Source organism: Bacillus rossius, chromosome 3 (genome assembly GCF_032445375.1).
Source record: "Bacillus rossius redtenbacheri isolate Brsri chromosome 3, Brsri_v3, whole genome shotgun sequence".
Classification (NCBI taxonomy): Eukaryota; Metazoa; Arthropoda; class Insecta; order Phasmatodea; family Bacillidae; genus Bacillus; species Bacillus rossius.
Window position 1 is genome coordinate 32374134 of NC_086332.1, and position 21486 is coordinate 32395619.

The 21486-nt window shown below is 38.1% G+C and overlaps 1 protein-coding gene across 2 annotated transcripts; it reads left to right on the plus strand.

Moving 5' to 3' along the window:
- The first annotated feature begins 5569 nt into the window (after positions 1 to 5569).
- On the plus strand, positions 5570 to 17582 carry LOC134530484 (synergin gamma-like). 2 transcript variants are annotated; one of them, XM_063365326.1, is made up of 8 exons: positions 5570 to 5860; positions 6324 to 6519; positions 8301 to 8384; positions 9758 to 10030; positions 10325 to 12157; positions 13154 to 13304; positions 15340 to 15488; positions 17057 to 17582. In XM_063365326.1, exons 1-8 carry the CDS (start codon positions 5850 to 5852, stop codon positions 17264 to 17266), a joined length of 2907 nt encoding a protein of 968 aa, XP_063221396.1. In that variant the 5' UTR covers positions 5570 to 5849; the 3' UTR covers positions 17267 to 17582. The 2 variants fall into 2 exon arrangements, with proteins under 2 accessions (XP_063221396.1, XP_063221395.1); XM_063365325.1 differs by having other exon boundaries at positions 5578 to 5860; positions 8301 to 8387.
- The last annotated feature ends 3904 nt before the right edge of the window (positions 17583 to 21486 follow it).

Consider the following 21486-nt stretch of genomic DNA (forward strand, 5'->3'; position numbering starts at 1 on the left):
GGTAGATCCGGGCTGCTGGGACTACGGGAGTCACCGCTAGCTCGGTGTAGGAGTCGAACGTGACCACACACCAATGGGTTTTAAAAATTTTTCTATCTTTGACTGTAACCTCCATAGCATATGTTTTTAAATTATTTTGCATTGGCTCAGAGGGCCGACCCCATTTTCGGTGTGGTTGGAAGAAACCCGCTACACTTAATTGTTTCAGTCCGAGTAACGCATTTGAAAGTTTTACATTTGCTACCTTCGTAGTTGATGGGCTGTGTTCGCGCACCTATCGTTCGGTAGGACGTACTATTCGTGATATTTTCCTTTTTCGCTCGCACCTGGCTGTCTTCGGACCAAATTTGTCAAATTTCTGTAAAACTAAATAAACATGGAAACATACAGTAGGCCAAGTTCGTCCACGTGGGAAACATTCTGGCGAGGGACCGCCAATGCTTAAATCCAGTAGTAACTGTTCCTATCTTGCTATCTTGTGAAGCATCATCTTCATCTAGACATTGAACAAAACTGTACTCAACTACTCGCGAGATGTGTCAATCTGCCAATGTCCACGCTTTGTATTCCCCACACAGACTCTCTACCAGCTGGGAGTGTAATATTTGTCGTCGTCCCTCCGAAGGCCATAAAGCCCGGCCTCCACCTGCCAGTTTTAAACCCCGCTAATGGAATGCACCCCTAGCACATTTCACGTGAGCCAAGCGTGCCGCCGACGCCGGTGAGTGCCTTCCCAGATACGTCCATATGCCAACACCACCAAACAGTTCTCACGCATCATAAATTGCTGTGATTAATTAAGTTATTTTTAATTAGCAGAACAACACTTAATAGTGAAAGTTCGTCGTAGGGGTGCAGCGGTTTCCCCCATGGGAAACTGCAATTGAGGCACTGACATTGAAAAGGAGGTAAGTGCCATTTTTTACCAAAATGACATTTACCCTGGAAATCATTTCCAGTCACAAGGCCAATAGCTCTGAAAAGGAGGCAAGTGCCTATGACGTTTCATTATTTGTATTCAATTAGTCGTAAGGCGACACTGAGGTAACTCCATTACAGTTGGCATAGAGACAGAGGTAAGTGCCATAACACAACTAACAAGCAATAACTTCCATGCCACAGTTATTGTTTGTATTTATAATGGTATCTTTGACATTCACACATTCACCTACTTTATTAATTATCTGTGATACCTATTTGTTTACGTTTAATGTGACATATTCCTTGTTAAATTATCTATGATATCAATACAGTTTGTTTACATGTTTACCTTTCACTTGAAGATGGCACGAAAGAAAACTGATTACCGTTTACCAGATAAGGTAAGTGTAAGGGATGACGTCGTCCGACCGAAGGCCACCCTAAAGCCCGACCTGCAACCGCCAGTATTCACCCCCGCTAACGGAACGCGCCCCTAGCCATGGCCCACCCGAGTCAGGCGAGCCACCAGCAACCAAGGTAGAACCCGCCCCCCCCCCCCCCCCAAAATAAACAGACCGTCATTAAAACCAACCACGTTAAAAAACAAACATAGATTATTAAACAGTGTTACGTATTTATTTGAAGTTGGTCAACGAAAGTGCGACGTAGGAGTGCCCGGGCACTCACGTGTGTAACTACAGCAATACTCGTGTGAGTGTTCCCCTGGCGGCCTTCTGCCTGAATCAATCAATCAGACCTTTGACATAATTATTCAAACCTTGTGTTGCGTCATTAACCCCACCAGAGCAATCCGACAAGAGATGAACAGTCGCTGGTGTGACGTAAAAAGTCAAACATAATAATTCTTAAATATAATAACTTTCAATTCGTAGAAGGGACGAATGACCTTGATTCAGCCTTTATAATTAATATAAGAATTTAACATCATTAAAATCTCTTATTAACTTATCAGATTAGAAACTAACGTAATGAGGTCAACCCTGGCGCGAGGGCCACCGAGCCTCGGCCGGACGCCATGACATGACGCCAGTACAACGCGACTCGTGGACCGGGGCGGACGCACGTCCCACGGAGAGACATCATCCTTTGTCCTCACCGAGTTCACTTCTGGTAAATATAGTCATTCTTCAAACCCCTTTTTAATAATCTCTCCGTGTGTACCCGGTCCAGTTTTTCGGTCCAGAACCTAATCCGGCCGCATAAATATCAAACCCCTCCCCCCCCCCCCCCCTGCACCACACTTGGTCCGCGGGGTAGGTTCATTATCCGGTACGGGCCGACTCCCGAGCAGTGGCGTCTCGTCAGGGTAAGCAAGGCAAGCAGTGCTTGCCCAGGCAGTTTCCAGACATTGTAATTTTTAAATAAATATTTTATTCAGAATAGTATTTTACTTTGGCTCGTGCCGTTAGGTGTATGTATTTTTTACACTATCTTCTTGGGACCCAGTACTGTGCGCTGTGCGCTATAAGAAAAGAACTCGTTGACACACAAAACATGCTGTTTTAGAAGCGTTGCTAGGTTTAGAAGCGCTGGTAGGACCGCTTTCAGCAGGAAGGCTGCCGCAGTAGTTTCCTTTCGGAAGAGGGGGGGGGGGGGTGTGGCATGGTACGAAGGTACAGGGAGGGGATTGGCTGAAAAAACACGTGGTAGAAGCTACGAAGGTAGCGCTTTCTTGCCGAACTGAAGCGAACATGGCCGAAGCAGACGGTGGAATTCTTCCTCCGACTGCTTCGGCTATGTCCGCTAGAGTTCGGCAGGGCAGGTGGCGAGGTCGCGTTTCAGTCGGCGGTCGTCTCTCAGGGCGGGCGCATCTCTCTCGCGGGCTGTTGGCTGGCAGTGCGTGGGGGATTTGTGGGCGTACGGGAGGCGGCCTAGCAGTGCCAACTGCTACCGACTGCGTCCCGCGGGTGGCGGATACGGGATCCAAGCTTGAGAGTTGCAATCTCTCTGGGGTGACTGTGAATAACCAATAGCAGTCCGCGGACCAATGGCCGGCCTGTGGAGTCGTTATTACAGCTATCGGGGTGAAAGGTAGCCTGAATGCAGCTCGGCGCGTGGCAGAAAGCAGTTCCGTCGGCGAAGGCACCGCAGGGGAGCTCGATGTGCCCTGGATGCGAAGTGTAGACGAACTGCGGGCTGGAAATTGCGGAGCTGTGAACTGCCGCGCGCGCAACGGAACTGAACAGCATCGTAACTCTAAAGGAAGAGATGGCGGCGCCTTTAAGTTGGGGCCCTGTTGGAGCCAGTGGTAGCCTGGGCGGCGCGACCTTCAACCGTCCCGGGATTTTGGAGGACAAGAGGGTCCGACTCGCAAGATACTTAATTCGCCTGAACGACTTACCCCCACCCTGGCTTGAAAGGTTGTTGGCTGTTGACTGAAAGAAGGAAGATGAAGATGGTGCAATGTCAGGCTGCCTTTCGCCCCGTGCGCCCGCAGTTCGAGCCGGTTTACTGGCTCGTCTGCCCACATCTGGTTTAACTGTGGCTGCCTGGGCAGCTGGGCTGGGCTGACGAGTGAAGTCGCCCGCCCCTGGGGGTGCATGCGCCCCTGGTTAATAATAACCCAGGAGTACCCAACATTTAAATGCAGGTCGCAAGGCCCAAGCACCTAACTCCAGCATGGTTGTTTTTTCAGCCCCTTCAACTCTTCTTACCTGGACCCTTCTTCCCTCTTGTCCAGTAGTTACCTGCTTGCTTAATGCATGTTAATTGAGCCCCGCATGGTTAAAAACCAGCATGGTAGAGTGTATAGGCTTCGGCTTGAGACACACTTAGGTCCTCCCCTAACCTGGACCCTCCCCTTACACACTTAGAATAATTTAGGCTAGGAAAAAAATCGTGGCATTTCAGGAATTATTGACGTGCCAGTTTCTTGGTACACGTACCAGTTAACAGAGTTTCTGATCACGTATGAAGATAATTTATTTTGTGTTGGTACGAAAAATACCAAGATTTAATTTTTACTGTTCTAGTACATTTTTATGAGGTTCTTTTCTTCATTTTAAGTACCGACTTTGCCATGTGTTGTCTGTTTATATATTTTGTACCAGATATCGATGATACTACACTCCCATTTAGTATATAAGTAATGTAGAGTAGGTATTTTACTATCAGAATAATGTAAGTCAAACATTATTTTTTTAAAAATAATTTATTTTAAAAAAATGTCAATTTTTCTACCTGTGGAATAGTCAATGTTCAGTTAATAAAACTACTTAAATAGCACCATTTTGTACCTTGAAATCCATATTTTCCCGGGGGAGGGCCCCCGGAACCCCCCCCCCCTTTTTCTAGTTTTGATGTGAACGGAGTTGTTGCTTCCCCTCATGTAAACATCACGCCTCGCCACTGCTCCCGAGGACAAACCGTCAACACCGAATCGTTATTGGAACAATTTACCAATATTCCTCTCCACCTAACTCCTCCCTCCAGGTCCCGCAGTTCCCGGTCCCGGCCACGTTGGCCTGGACCCACTCTCCGCAGAGCAGTACGGGCATAATTGGACATCCACGCAAGCAGGGAACCGGGGGCCTCAAGCCGAGGGACGTCAGTATTTTTAAGTAACCTTTTTTTGCATTTACATTACAGTTTAAAATAGACAGCAATCCTTGTCCTAAATTTGTTTTGCATCACAGATTTGCAGTTCGGATTAGGGCAATATTTTAACCCTAAAGGATTATTTTCGAATAAAGTATAAGGCTGTGTCACAAGTCGCCCAAAGAGCACTCTCTAGCCCACTCTTGACGTCACAGAGGGTACTTTCTCCAGTCCCAACTGAGAGTATACAATCCTGAGAGGGAGAGTGGCCAGTGAGAGTGCATACACTCTTGAATTGCGACACGGTCTTAATAAATGGACAAAATTAAACACCCTCCCCCCCTTTTTAAACACCAAAAAAAAAAAAAAACACATTTTGGTTAGGTTTGATCTGTACAATTAAAGGTAAATAAACTAATGCATAGTTTACCTATTGGTATTAAACGCAATATTGCCATTAATTTCTTCAAGCAACCGAAGTGCTGAATGTCTGGAGATTCTGAAGGGCATAACAAATTCATCATCGCTCCACTCTTCATAGTTATCTGGACGGTATCTAATTGTTTTTGCCATTCTTGTTCTAGCAAGCAAAATCTCCAAAAACTCATCATCAGAATCACTATCAACAATCATCTGTCTCCTTCCAGCCATATTTGATTTCAGTAGCACAGCTGATCGGCCCGATGCCTTCGAAGTGCTTATTCGCTGAATAAGGCCTTATTGGCTCGTCCGACCACCGAATAGTTCATTCAGCGAATAGGCGCCCGAATATCACTATTTAAAGGTCGTAATACGTTCGTGGACGCTATTCAAGGAATAAATTTTATTCAGAGCTTTATCCGGAGGTGGTAATACAGGCCCCAGAATACAAGTTTTGTTAAACACAAAGTGCCACCAATCTATATTGAACATGTTTTTTAAATATCGATATATATATGTAATTGTATCTTTTTGTAATTTATAAACTATTTCATAATTTTTCCAATACGATCAATATATTTTAATACTTAAATTTGCAATTTAAGACAGTCGATAATTGCGCGCAAAATGGCATATTTCAGTAGCTATGAAAGTTTAGGAATATATCCTTTTTTGTTTATAGTTGCAGACTACAAGCAGCAGAGTGTAGGGGTGTCGGCACTGTAATGAAAAGAAAATACGAATAGAGTGTAGCGACAAATGACAAACAAAATCGAGAATAAATTAAAAATACCATTAAAAATATGAATTTTCCAAGTGTGTTAAGTGGCAGGTGTTGCTGCTTATATGGAGGATTGATATATTTGTGTATGCTGTGTTTGAGTTAAAGTTATCACATATGTTCTGATTGGATTAGTATACGTTGGGCAATGCGCGTACTGTAAGGACCAATGGCAACTAGGTAAACATGTGTTAGAATGGCAATTTCTTATATGAGTCAGATTTTTTTTTATAGAATATTAATGTTCATTATTGCATTATAGCAGTTTTGTAGTAGCCGCAGGTGTTTGCCATTACTGGGGATAGTAATGGCAGGATTTTCGTAAATGTGTCCCACAGGCTTTCTGTTAATGACAGAGAAATTGGGGGGAAATAAAAAAAATTAAAAATATTAGATTGGTTTTAATCAGAATGGTCTGGGTCAGGTTGCATTTTAATGCACTTGTTCTCTAAGATGAGTTATTTTTTCAAATGTTAAATGATTGCCTTAGGTGAATGTACATTATTTTGCTTTATTTAATAATGAAATGAATAACTATTGTCACGTGTCTACCATCTAAACCTCTGGAGAGTGTTACTTTAGTAGACTCACACCAGATTTTTTTAAGCATGTTGTGTTGGTAGCTGTGTTGATGTATGCACAGGTACCCATATGTAGGCCAAGACATGTCGCAGCCGTCTCTAGGCGAGCAGGGGCCTGGGACAAGGTTCGGGGCACCAGGATACTGGGCCCAGCAGATGCCGATGTCACGAACAACAAGCAGCGGTGGCGATCAGAAGCACAAAGAGTACCTGAAGCAGCAGGAAAGACTGCGCTTCATGGCCGCTTCGGCACGAAAGGTTAGCGACAGCTGTCTGTGTATGTTAGCTGGCATTTCTTGGCCGTGTGCACACAGCTTTTATTAATTGTAATATAAACAAAAAAAAACTATATCCATATTTAGGAAATTTTCCAATTAGAGTGGCAGATTCACTCTCACCTATGCTCCTCCAATTTTGGTAAATATGTAGAGTAGCGGTATTTGCGAAAAAAAATGTTAAAAATCTGAAAGAACATTATTTATTAAATGCTCTTTTACTTCCTCTTTTCATTTAACCTGGCGAAGATAAGAAATTCCAAATACTTTAGGAGATATCGCCGTTTTTATTTTGCAATACAAGACCTGTGCTATCATTCGACCGTGGAATTTTTTATTTTATTTTGCCGTGTGTTCGTGAATGCCTAATTAATTAAAATGGTTGATTAGGTCAGGTCAGTTACATTATAAATACTTTCAAACTAAGTGGACATTCAAAATAATATGAATTAATTTTAATGGTTGTTTAGTTTTAAAGTATTTATAAAGTAACTGACCTGACCTAACAAACCGGGACAAAGGATGAACAGTAGTCAATCACGTAAATTTTTTTTTACTTATTACTTGCGCCACAATATCTAATTATAAGAAATAAAACATTAAAATTTGAAACGTTAAAAACTCACCTAAGTTAGAGGCGGGTAAACAATGGTGAATGCCGAAAAAAAAAAATTTCATACTCGTAAACAAGAAACAATGTGAAAGCCGCATGAATGCACAGGTATTGTGATGAAAATTAAAAAAATTCGATATCTCGTAAAGTATTTGGAATTTCTTATCTCCGCCGGGTTTAATGAAAAGAGGAAGTTAAAGAGCATAGAATAAAAGAATTTTAGGAATTTTTAAATATTTTTTAACAAATATCGCCCAACTATGAAAATTAAAAATTTGATATCTCCTAAAGTATTTGGAATTTCTTATCTCTGCCGGGTTTAATGAAAAGAGGAAGTGAAAGAGCATATGATAAAAGTATGTTCGGATTTTTAACATTTTTTTTCTCGCAAAGTACCGCTACTATACATATTTACCCCAATTTTTTATGAGAAGGTAGGACACTTATGTAATCTACTTGTGACAACTAACACAAACAGTAAGTAACAGAGAAATAATTTGATTGTTACATGCCCCTGCTGTTTGGTAAACTTAGTAAGAAATTCCTTTATAATAATAATAATAATAATAATAATGAGCTGGCAGTGTGAAAATATGGATTTTTGGGATAAGAAGATGCTAAATAACAAGTAGCATAAAATATATATTTCCCCTTTACTATTTAAATTCATATGTAGTTGTTTTTGTTGAGTCTTTTTATAATACTATTCTTAATAGAAATATTTCACTTTTTAACGTAATGATTAATGCTTTAATAAAATAATTGGAAGTAGAAACTCAGATTTACTAAACATAGTTTTGTTAGTTTAAATGTTTCTATGAAAAATTTTAAATCATTAAATACTGATAAATTTGTTTTAAAATGTTTTGATAATATACATATATTATTTTTAAAATTATTTACTTTAAGCTTAATCACATTACTATGTCTGTTATTAATTCATATGAAAGTTCTTAGTGACTGTATTGTTAGTCCCAACTTCCATCATAATTTGTTTTTAAGTTATTAGCTGAGTAAGCACCACGCTTGCTGTGAGTGCAGAATAGTGTTCGAAGATTACCTACTTTATGAATATGCAACATTATGTGAATGATACTTTTTTTTTTTGTAACTTTCTTTGAATTCTCTTAAGCTTTGTGTTCATGTTTCAGGCTCCAGTCAGTGCAGATGCCCTAATAGAAAATTTAATGGGCAAGGAAGAAACTTTCAAACCAAAAGTCCACAATATAGCACAGGTAGTGAGTGGAAACACTTTCATAATATTGTAATAACCCATGCACCTTGCACTCTATAATTGTAAGAAAACACCAAAAAAAAATTATGAGTCAATTTTTTGAAATACTGATATTTTTTTGCTTTGAATTAGATAGGTTCTTATGCCTTTTTAACTGTTACCGGTGAGGTTAGTAAAGAGAGGTTGCCTTGATCCCATAAGGACTATGTAGACAGCTCGACACAACGCTGTGATGTCGTCTGTAGCCCAGTGGCGCACGGCCGCTACACACCTGCTTGCATACGGCTTTCCCTCATCAGCTCGGCTTGTTTTAAGTTTATAAATACTTTTAAATGTCTGATAACCTTAGGGAGCATCCATCAATTATGTAAGCTCAAAATTAATTGGGTGGGGGAGGTCATTGAAAATCTCACGTCAACTTTTCAATTCAAAAAATATACATTACTATTACAGATAAAAAACAATAAATTAATTATTTTACTTTTTTGGGGGGTATACCATTTTGCCCATATAATTTTTTTTTCATGGATACTGAAATTTTTATATTTCAAGAATAAATTTAAAAAGTTTAGAATTTCAAAAAGAAAAGGAAAAAACTAAGCATCTAAGCTTGAAGAGATTGACTTTGTATTGAAAAAGCAATCTTGGGTATAGACAATATATTTTAAATAAATTTTTTATATTGCACCTTAAACGTAGTATTATTTTTCTCCTCTTAATCCATCAGTATTAATCAGGAATTGATGATATTTGATGTGATTTGTTCCAGTAAATCATTAAGTTTACCAATCGTTAAACATCTTTGAGTGGTAGCAGTGATTTGAATTGTTTTAAAATGAATATGCTAGTTGGTGCAGAGGTTAAACAACAGAATCCCATTTGGAAAGTCTTGGGCTCAGAAAAGTAGTAAAATGTTAAAATATATTTGCATGACTTTGACATATGGTAAATTTTATCCTAATCTCTGTAAATTCTGTTTTCAGAATAAAAATGTATGTATACTTGTCTCATTTTGATAAATTACTAGTTTCACACCCTTTTATAATTTTTCAAAAAATAAAAAATTTCATAAAATAAATTATTTAATGTTATGTAGTTTACAAATGGAAGAAGTAGATTTGATGCTTGCTTTTGTAAATTCATACGAACCTTTTCTTCCTGTGTCATCTGTTTGTAATAACCAACTTTATTGTATCATGTCCTTAGTGGGGAGGGCTGCTAATGGTTTACCTTGTGCTGAGGCAAGACTGAAATTCATGAGCACCAAGTCAGTAATCCTAGTGGCTCAGAACTCACCATAATTTTGGAGGTTCTGTTGTGTTAGAGCTCAACTGCGCAACAAACACTAAACGTTCACGTCAACTCGCGTGGCAGGCCGTGGCGGCGGTGCCGCAGCAGCTGGGAGCAGAGCCAACCTGGCTGCAGCCGTCCTCGGCGCAGTTCCCCACCCTGTACCAGGCGGTGTGGGCCCTGGTGGGGCAGCCCTCCGGCCTGGCGGACACCTCCCGCCTCTCGCCCCTCCTGCTCACCAGTGGGCTGCCCACGGAGGTGCTGGGGTTCATCTGGGGCGTGGCCAACCAGCAGGTGCCGGGCCACCTGACGGAGCGCGAGACGTACCTGGTGCTTGCACTCATCGCTCTGGCTCAGGTGTGCGAGCACAGTGATGCATCGAGTCTGTTATTTCATTACGTGGTTATAGTCACAAGTAAAAACTAAAAATTTTGGACCATTTTTTATTGCTATAAACTCCTAAGTACTTCTAACTAGTAGAAGACATTATTTATTATGATGAGTTTCAATAAGACCAACTTTTACCCAAACAGGTGATGACATATTTTATTAAGTATTGTACGTAAAATGTGTGTTTTAATTTCATGTATCTTTGCAATACTTTTATTTTATTTTTGTACATAGACATTTATATTGTGATTTTCTTTACAGAGTGGCTGCACCTTCAACAGTTTGAGTGTGCTGAATCTTATACCTCAGCCACCAATACCTAAGCTGACTTTACCATTTGCTGTACCTGATACAAAGCAGCATAGATCCGGTAGTGCAGCTCCGCAACATCCACAGAAATCCCAGAGTGACAACTTAAACCTTACTTCGGGTCTGGTGGAAGCACAAGTGCCACCTGCAGCCGATGCTGATTTTGACGAGTTCACAGATTTCCAGAGTGCTGAAGTCATTCCAACTGCACCTACCAAGACATCCTTGAACGACTCTCCCTCAACACCTTTGCCGTCATCAGTTGTGTCTTCAGAAAGCACAAGCGAAACTCTGATGGGGCATAATTTTCCGAATGTAGTGGTAGTGGGCATGACGAGTCGAAGTGTCGGCAGCAGGCTTGCCAACCACTCCTTGGGGGCTCCTAGAACAAACAGGGGCAGACATCACAGACACCATCGTCACCAACACCAGCAGCAACAGCAGCAGCAACAACAACAACAACAACAACAACAACAACAACAACAACAACAACAACAACAACAACAACAACAGCAGCAGCAGCAGCAGCAACAACAAGTACATCATCATCAACAGCAGCAGCAGCAGCAGCAGCAAAGTACTAGTCAACTAGCAGATGATGAATTTTCAGAGTTTCAGCAGGCAAAGAATCCGGCAGAAATAGATGAGTTGTTTCCTAAGTGCAGCAAAAAACCATCCCATGGTTTGACGTACACCCTCAAGGAGAGTGCTATCCGAACAAATGAGGCCACGACAAGTGCTCCAGAACTTTTAGTTTTTGACGACAGACCAGCGGAAAGTGACGTAGTTCCTTCAACAGATGTGATCACCACACCTTCATCCATTTTCAGTGAGGAATCGCCCCCTGTATTTCCAGAAATACCAATGCCCAAAATTGATGAGAAGCCAGTGTCTGCACCTGTTACAGAAGACAGGTACAGTGCTCTGAGAGATCTTTTCACCTCAGATGACAAGCAAGAGCCAGATAAACTAACTGAAGATTTGATAAATACCACAGCCCAAGATGATTTTGGTGACTTCCACTCTGCAGATGACTTATTTACAGACTTGGCAAAGCGGGAATCTCTCCGTGATCCTGTGACCACAGCCTTTCAGGATGAAGGTCTGCCAGCGTGGAAGGCAAGTCATGCTGTAGGGTCAGACTCCTTTCAGTTTGCAGTAAACTGGGACACTGCGGAGGGTAATGATGGGGTGGAAATAAAACCTACCCTGACAGACCATACAGGTTTGGAAAGAGTTTCTGCACAGTGTGATAAATTTGGTGTGGAATCTGATCTCGTTGGTAGTTTCCTGGATTTGGATTTGAGTGGTAGCACAGCAACTTTTCCCACCAAAGTAGAAACACCAGTAGCTACAGGTTTTCAGGTAGCTGTACCTGATGACGTACTAGATATTGATTGGAGTCATCCAAAAATAACTGAAAGTAATCCAAAAGTGCAAGGATTTCTCGGGCAGATTTATAGTAATGCATTACCAGTCAAACGAGATGATGTGATCACAGTGGAAAGTATGCAGGATGATGAAGATGATTTTGGGGAGTTTGTTGGTCCTGAAACTTGGCCTGAGGAAACCAAAGTTGAAGATGGGAAGGACATTGTGTTCGATGAGCCACCAATTGGAATGGCCAAAGACTTGCTCTTCTACGACAACCAGTCTGTCAGCAGCTTGGAACTCCCTCCCTTAACGCTCAGTCGGCATGGATCCGTACCAAGTCTCGACCTGAAAGTGTACCCCAGCACGGGAGAGAAGTCTGCAGCAGGACCTGTTTTGGATCTTTCACCACAAGTAAGCCTTCGTTCATTATGGTATTATGGTGAATGAATAATGTATTGCTAGCAATATGATATTCAAAAGTATGTTGGATTAATTGTTAGTTGATTAGTATAATGTTTCTGCAGTTTTCTTTTGAAGAAAAGTTTTGAAAATAATGCAATTATCATGTTCTCATTGTACTAGTTGACATGTTAATATATTTTGTTACATGATATGACAACTCAAATTGGCTTGGCTAAAAGATGACCTTACTTGCAACGTTATAAAAACACTTCAAAAAATAATAAATAATGAGAATTTTCGGCGAAATTATTTGTTGGTGTTTTAAATTTTGATTTTAAGTATGAATTTGGTTAAGTAGTTTTTAATGAAGAAAATATTTTAAGAACTTTTACGTAGATTTATATTTTAGATCTTTCACAAAACAAAACAGTCCACCATTACACAATGTTTACAATAGGTCCTCGCAGTTCTCTCAGCAACAAAAACAACGTTTTCCTGCTTGAAAAATGATTGTTAGTTAATTTTGATGATGACAAAAAATATTCTTAAGGTAATTGATGGTGCAATCCCTTTGATTTAGTCGTGTTGTGAACAATTTTCAAATTACTACCCAGTTTACGTGTTGATCAGGACTTGTTAAAAGGTTGAAAGAGCAGTAGATTTTCAATTTAAAGCATGTTAGCAACGTGACTATGTCTGCACTGTTACTATGCATCTGCAAAACTAACTTTACATTATTTTTTGATCCATTAAGTACTTTGGTTGCAGTTGGTTGACACAGTTGTATTACTGGCTGCGATGACACGGAGGGGACAGTTACGTGGTATGTGATGCTTGTCAAGTGGTACTGGCTGCGATGACACAGAGGGGACAGTTACGTGGTATGTGATGCTTGTCAAGTGGTACTGGCTGTGATGACACAGAGGGGACAGTTACGTGGTATGTGATGCTTGTCAACAAGTGGTACTGGCTGCGATGACACAGAGGGGGCGTACCTTGTTCAAGGGCCAGGAGCGACAGCTGTGTGAGTGGAGCAGGTGTCTCCAGAGCTGCCTGTCACTGCTCCAGGCAGCTGTCGACACTCTGGGCTCCATCTCCAGCGACCAGGTCCTGGAGGAAGTGCTGGGGGCACCCGAGGGCAAAGGTTACCTGCAAGGTCAGTCGCTCACTGATCATACCGTACTCGTACCACAGCAGCAAGTTCCTGGTCCAGTGATTGTCTCAGCATTTTAATGGCATTCTGCAGTATATCATGTTTTAGGGCATTTCTCTCCTGAGCACATTAGGGTTTAGTGTGGTGGAGGTCTCTGGTGGATGCTGTCTGGAATGAACTGGTCATGCAGAGAGAGTTTGTACCTTCTGCCTTGGTACTTTGATCCACCTCAGTGTCCCGTTAGTTCACTCGTAAGAGTCTTGTGTGTATATGTCTTATGTCGCTGGGTGTCTAAATGGTAGGTACAAGATTTTATGTTGTTTTTTTTTAGCCTAATTTTGTTTTTAAAACAGAAGATATCTATGTTATTGTTCTTATTTTTATAAAAACTGTTTTGTAACACTTCATCTACCAAAATAGTGGTAAAATTTATATGCTACATTTTTATAATAAAATTAATTTAAAACAATAAAATAAATTAGCAATTTTTGTGGTTTAAAAGTGATCCAATAAGAGATGTGCAAGAAAACAAATCAAATAATTTTTTTTGGATCCATGCACTTTGGTGCATTTTTTTTTGCATGGAAATGACATTCCTTGAATTCGAATCACAAAAAGATTACTTATTTTATGATTTAAATCAGTTTTGGTTAAATGCTACTTAATTCCATGAAATACCTAACTTGGAATTTTGGTGCTATATGGTAATATGGTGTATTAACTTTTATTTCAGTGTTATTCCAGTTTTGTTACAATCCACCATATAATTTTGTCCCTACTAATTGGGTAAGCAGGTATTCCTTCATGAAGAAGATGTAGGGTGGAAAAGTCGTACTGTTGTCGCCCAATCATGCACACAGTCTCAAGATAACAGGCCTGCCAATTTTGGGCTCCGAACAATTTGGCCACCAGTTGGGTGCTCATTAATGCAGGCCAGAGGTTGGAATTGGATCCTTCACTCTTATTGTGTGTAAGAGTGAAGCCTTGGAAATAACTACAATTGAGAGAAGATAGGGAGTGAAATGGCTGGTTCTTATTGGAATATTTAAGCAGTTCAGTGGGCTGCTTTGTTGAAATATGTTGCTCAATTCGTGATCTCAGATTAACATTCTCCAAACTATTACTCAAACTGTCATGTAATTTTTTTTTGGGAATGGCAATATTTATGAATTTTTAAATTTCAATCTCCATTGTAAAAAAGTAGTAATAGTAATAGCACATTTTATTGTGGTTTATCATACAATAGCATAAACTTTGTGTGCCAAACAACCAAAGATATGGCAATTCACAAGACATAGTGTTGCTAATTGCTATTCATAGAAGATTTGAAAGATGTGCTTATGGTTATGCCATATATGTATTATCACTTTTATTGAGACTGCACTTAAACCTTTTTTACATGAAAAAAATTATACGACTTAAATATATGCTGATTCTTGAATTTATTGACTTCTTTGACTTGGCTTTGTTTAATTCTTTGAGACTTCACCTACCTGGAATATCTCAATCCCTTGAAATGCAGTAGAGTTGTTCCAAAATATGTGGTTACACTATAGTCTACTCACTCTACTCTTTATTTAATGTAAGTTAAAATAATTATGTAGTTGAAATGATTGGTTCATATGTTTGAATAAAATAATAATTGTTATTAGTTACAAAGAATGAACTAGTTGAAATAATGTCAGTTGTGCAATCGTTTGAATAGCATGAATTCCAAAATTATGATCTCCTCCGGGTTTTATTAATGAGTTTTTTCTGTGTCAATTTTCACTGAAATTTACAATGGGACAGAAGACCATAGACAATAAAAGTATAAGATCAACAACAAATGTTAACCAAGTGTTTATTGTATATTGCTACTAACTCTGAACACTATATTAGCAGACTCAACAGTCATAGATAAACCATTCCTGTGATTGCCCTTTTCCTGCAGACTCAAAATTTGTTTTAAAGTGTTCCAATACTTCTTTTTGTAAAGAAGTCTGCCTTTCACAAGTGAAGTGCAAGTTGTAATGAGGTAATAATGTTGTTTGTATAGATTTGCACGAAGTGTACGGAGTGTGTCAGCGCGTGGAGTTGTCGTACCTACCACAGACCTGGAATGAGCCCAAAATGGATTCGCTGATTGCCAGTGTGAACACTGCGTGGACCAACCTGCAACAGTATTACTCTAAGGCAGATGTTTCGGTAAGCTTCTTAATGTTAGCTACTTAATGCTTACGTTTTAAGGCAAAAGGTAGTCATAGACAGCACCATTTCTAGTGCATGCGCAGGGTGTAAAAATTAAATGCAATAACCAACTGACAGGTGAAAGAATTTTTGGATCTTGTGTCTCTTCATAGCTAAGCAGGTTATTTTTGTAAACTTGCATACTTGTTTCTCTGCTCGTCTTAGCTTGGTAACAGCTTTTCTGTATTCTTTTCTTATGTTTTTTTTTACTGCAGAAAGAAGATTTTCAATCAAAATGTCTGCTGATTAGCATGTTTCACATGCTAATGTCTTCAGTCTTGTTTGCTAATTTCTTTAATTGGGTTTAATTTACCAACTTAATAGATTTTAAGATAAGAAAAACATTATATATATATATTATATATATTATATATATAGACACACACACATATACAGAGATACACACATATATACAGAGATACATTCATACAAACATGCACACACATATACACATGCACACATATACATATGTACATACATGTAAATTAAGTTTTCAATGTTATAATTTTCTAGGGCGTTAGGCAAAAATATCCGTATATGAAATGTAGGCATAGAACTAGGGAAAATTAAGGTTTTCAATTTCATAAAAACTGTTTATTTGCTGAAAAACTCAATTCTTTTGTGTGTTAATCCCCATCAAGAAAATGAAATTATAGCTGTGTGAAGACAGCATTTCAAAGCATTTACAATGGAACCTCGCTACTACGAGTACTGACATTGGCAGAAGATTTACTCGTAATGAGTACTAACAACAGCCGAATAATGATGGAATACTAAGTACAAAGTTAAAGTCCCACACCTTTTCAAAAATGTTTCATACATGTGTGTGCACATTAAATATTAACAAAAAATATATTTTGCTAAGTATTTTGTATCTGTAACCTTGTAAGATGTAACCATTTTAATTCTATGGGCAGATCTCCACGTGATGTGTCCTGATCCGTTCCAACCTTTGAATATGTATACTGTATAGAAGTCGCCAGCCCAGGTAAAAAATTTCTAATACGGTTTTGAGGTAGTTGGTTAATTCACCGCCGCAATCGCCACCATCTCTAGGGCATCGGCTTGTGGTGGTCCCATAGCGGACAAGCGTCGAACTCTTCAAACACCCCTTCCCCACCCTCCCTCAAACACGCGTTGTCCTCCACCCACCCTCTACCCCACCCCTCATCTCTACAGTTTTTTGTGACGCACAAACTCCCGTTGAACGACCATTGAGCTGCAGTGAATGTCGGGTTGGGGGGTGTGTGGGGGAATGACAGCGGGCGACAGTGCTGCGCTCTTAACGTGCAAATAACAACTAAGACGATACAGGGCGTTAACGGCAGCGCCCTGCAGCGGTGAAGTTCCCAAGCTGCTCATCGTGCGCTCCTGGAAAAAGTAGAGTGAATCCCGTCCACTCGCGACTTCTATACAGTATATGTGTATTCAAAGGTTCCAACTGCCGTGCGTTTGGACCCGTCACTCGGCTCCGCTGCAGGGACGTGAGGGACGCGACCCCACTGAGCGTGCGTCCGTGTGCGCAGGTGGCGTGCGAGTGCCGGCTGTCGAGTGGCAGCGCCGTGTGCGGGGTGTGTCTGGCCGCGGTGGGCGACACGGAGCCCGGCCCCGGCTACAACACTCGGCAGCTGGAGCACGCGGGGCGCATGTACCATGCCGCTTGCGCCAACCTGTGGGTGAACTGTGTGGACGGCAGCCTGCCCGCGCTGCTGCCGTGCTCGGGCGGCTTGCTGTAGCGCCACGCACCGGACACGAGCCCGTCAGATGCATTTTCACCAAAAATGGAAAAAAAAAATATAGGTATATTTTCTGGCAACCATTTGTTGCATTATTTAAGTTGAAAATTTAGTTTTGTAAATAAAGTGATAACCAGTTGTGGAACAACACTGAGGTCACCTGAATATTGAATTTACACTGTGTAAACCTCAATAAAAACCCTGTTAATTCAAAGTTGTAATTGTTACAAGGTTAAACAGTTACATATAGCAAAAGATGGTTAGTACAAATATTCCAAAGTAATGTAAAAAAAAAAATCTGAAGATTCAACAAAAATAATACCGATATTGTCGCTTTGGTTAATTTGTAGGTTGGGGGGAAAAAAGGCTTAGAAATTTTATTCTTAAAAATTGATGATAGTATGTTTGTCTTTTTGTAGACAATAATCTAGACCTTTTGCTTTAGTCTTCTGTCAAAAATTCTTTCAGGGGTAGAGACCAGATTTTGTGGTTTTATTTTTACTCCAATTTGGTTTTTAAAACAGAAGATATCTATGTTATTGTTCTTATTTTTATAAAAGCTGTTTTGTAATACTTACTCCTCTAAAGTAGAGGTAAAATTTATATGCTGCCTTTTTACGTTAAAATAATTTGTATTAATTTAGTCTAAAATAGTTACATTCAGAACAACAAAAATAAATTAGTGAGCATTTGTGTTTTAAAAGTGATTCAATGAGAGATGCACAAAAAAAATTAAATTTTCTGATCCATGCACTTTCATACAAGTTTTTGTCCGGAAATGACATACCTTGAATTTGAAACATTAAAATATTACTTTTTTTTATGATATGTATTAAGTTTTTGTTAAATGGTGTATTAACATGCATTTTGATGTTATGTAGTGTTTTGACAGGCTTTTTGGGGTTATTTCGGTTTTATCGCAATCGCAACCCACCATAATCCTGTCCCTAGTGATACATTAGATATATTTTTTTGAGCCACATTGTAGCCATCATAAAATTTAACTTTACAATCCTTAAAAATAATTGGGTGCGGTATAAAATTGTGTGCAAGGTTTTTTTAAATTTTATTTTTTTAATATTTGGTTAATAAAGCCACATTACTGTAAAGAGTAAAATGATGGTATTTGGGGTTTGTATTATTGAAGTTTGACTCCAATTGCATATTTTTAAAGTGTCATAAACAAGTTGAAATTATGATATAAATCTTTGAATGATTTTCATTTAAAATTTAATTCAATATTTGTGAAGTTTCTTTGGTTTTTATTGTTAAATAATTTATTTTAACCTAAAAAAAACATGGGAGTTCATGCCTTTTTTTTTGCATTGAGTCTATAACCTTTTTTTACATTTTTCACTGCAAAATATTAATTTACTCGTGAAAATACAAAATGCCACTTTCCAACTAAATGTCCCATAACTCATAAGTAAGCATCATATATATGAACTAAAATGAGTAATGTTTGTGTAAAGTGCTCTTTAGAGTATGTTCCAAGCTTCAATCTTCACTATCACAACTGTCACAATTGATAAACCATTATTGCATAACTTTTAGTGGGATCATGTGCAATGTCCATTTTCAGAGATAGAGTTAAAGGTCTATATGTAAATAAGTTAATTTTTATAATTATTTATTATTATTTATTTTTAAAATGGAAGAACTTATTATATTACAAAAAAATTTTTTATACCAGACTAGCATTGAATTTTAAGGGAAAATTCAGTAGCTTCCTGCAAAAAAACCAAAGCTTATATTATTCATTAAATATTAAATTTTTTTTACACATATCTCTTTCAAGTAAATTTATACCTTCAGAGAGTAGGTATGCATGACCTTTATACATGAGAATTGCATAACGTTATAGTGATGAGAGCAAGTATTTTCCATTTTGATTTCAGTAAACACCAAGTAAGATGCAGAGCAGGAAATTCACAGGTTTCATTATAAAAATATTAATTTCATTAACTACACACTTTAAAATAATAATAAACCTAAAAGGGTATATGATAAATTTAATCTTCAGAACTTGCACACCATTTCTGAAAACAGTTGTGACTGTTTAAAAACACATGTGTTTACCGCTCATACTAATGCTATTTTTACTAGGTTATATTTCATTTAAAACATTTTTTGAACTATTCAAATTTTCTTTTTTTATAAGAGATTTTTTAAATTCAAATAATGTAATCTATCCCCAAGAAATAAAAAGGAACTTTTATGATGTAAACTATCCAACTTAGATAATTTTTAAAAGATGCCTAAGATTGGTCATATTTGTAGAAGTAAAACAGATTTTATACACTACAACATGGCAATAAACCAAGCTGCAGAATATTTTTATTATTTATGCAATTTATGTTACATTATGTTAATTATATCACTGCTTTCTCTAGTCTCTCACTGTCTGTCAGTATTAGGTATTTATTATGTTTTACACATCTGATATTTTATTCTGTGACTGATTCCAGATATCAACAATAACTTTAATGTTGTTAAAATGTTTTATTAAATTATACATTGCAATAAATGGCTTGTTTTGTTGGTTCATTTAAATTATAAATGAAGCTTAAATTCTATGAGACAGTTTTGTCTCATTCTCATTGATGTTGTAAATGTTCTCAATGTGGATGACATTCCTGTATTTTGCACCCTTCCATGTGGTATTAACTTATGGCTATTGTTAGCTGTTGTAAAAGTGCTTGTTATTTGATAATAAGTATGTAAAATTTTTTTATGATATTAGTGCTGACATTTCCTGAACTTGCTCAATTAGTTGTGGCCTTTGGAGGGTAAAAAAAACCAGCAATACAAGAAAAAGCTGTTTTAAAACCTACAAAACTACATGCACTGCAGGGTCCAATAATTGCAGGAAAAATTATCACATATACAAATAACAAAATAAAAACTATCAAAGTCAGGAAAATTAGGGCACATAATATACATATTTAGTTAATCGGTATGAATTAGCAAATAATTATGATAGATTTTTGAAAGAAAATTATTTAACTGTAAAGTATAATAAATACTACTATTGATTTAACATAATGAGGCACTCTTGATTTAATTGGAAGTCCATAGGGATAATTTCAAACATAACAGGCAAGTTAAGTATGACAGACAAAGCAGATTGAGGTTAGTAAACAATAAAAACAGTTGGCTGATGGAACTTATTTAAATCATTTTCTTCCTTGAGTTATTTGGTAAACGAACTTGCATCTTGAAATTTTAAGAAAGGTGGTCTTCTTCACCATATTCGTGTTTCACTTTTGCTTCATACTATATTTTTTTTTTTTACCCTTTCGTGGAATGTTAAACTTCTTTGAGTTCAGAAAATATTCTCACCAAGCAGAGCTACGTGTGGAGAAAATTTTTCTAAGGTACTGGTTTTTGTGGTTAGCAATTTTTAAACAACAGCAATTTTTTTTTACTGCCAGTTCTTAAAGTTAGTTGAGACTTAAACTCTTTCATTTTCAGTAAGTTGCAATTTACTGCGTATCACTGAAACCTACTCAGCTTCTGTGGCCAAAGTTGGCCAGAGGAAAGCCTGCTTGCGCATCATGCGCACAGACCAATCAGTGTTACAGCCGTGCTTTAAGGAATCTTCCGAGAAGTGTTTTAGCCATTTCTTTAAATATTGCTACAATCCACAACAAAGCCATGCTCATCTTGTCTGGATAAGGAGTTAATAAAATTATAAACTAATAAGCATTAGGAAAGGATTTGAGATCTTGAAAAATGATGTTAATTTGATCAGGTGTTTACGGAATAGTTTATGAACTTACAGAGGATAGAATACTTTCATCCCTTCTTATTGCAAGTTATTGGAAAAAGGATACATACCTGTATGACTGTGTTACAGTCTACCTACAATAAATCTAATTTTTCTGGGATTTCAAGGAAAGTTTTAGTTTAATAATTAGGAGGTCAAGGACTAGTGCATAGTAACTGATTGTTAACTAATTATGTGGGTATACCTTTAAAATGTTATAGAATGTTAAACAGGAAAACCATGTTAAGAAGTTTTTAACACACTAAAAAAATTTAGACCTATTGTATGTAGGTATTTATAAGTCAAGTGCTACATTTTTTTAAATTATAATACAGGAAAAATTTTTAAATGGTAACATCTTAAGAAGGTTTTATGTTAATATTTTTTTTTTTTGGTTAAGGTACCACGTATTTGAAACTTCTAGAATACACTTTATTAAGAGAAATATATT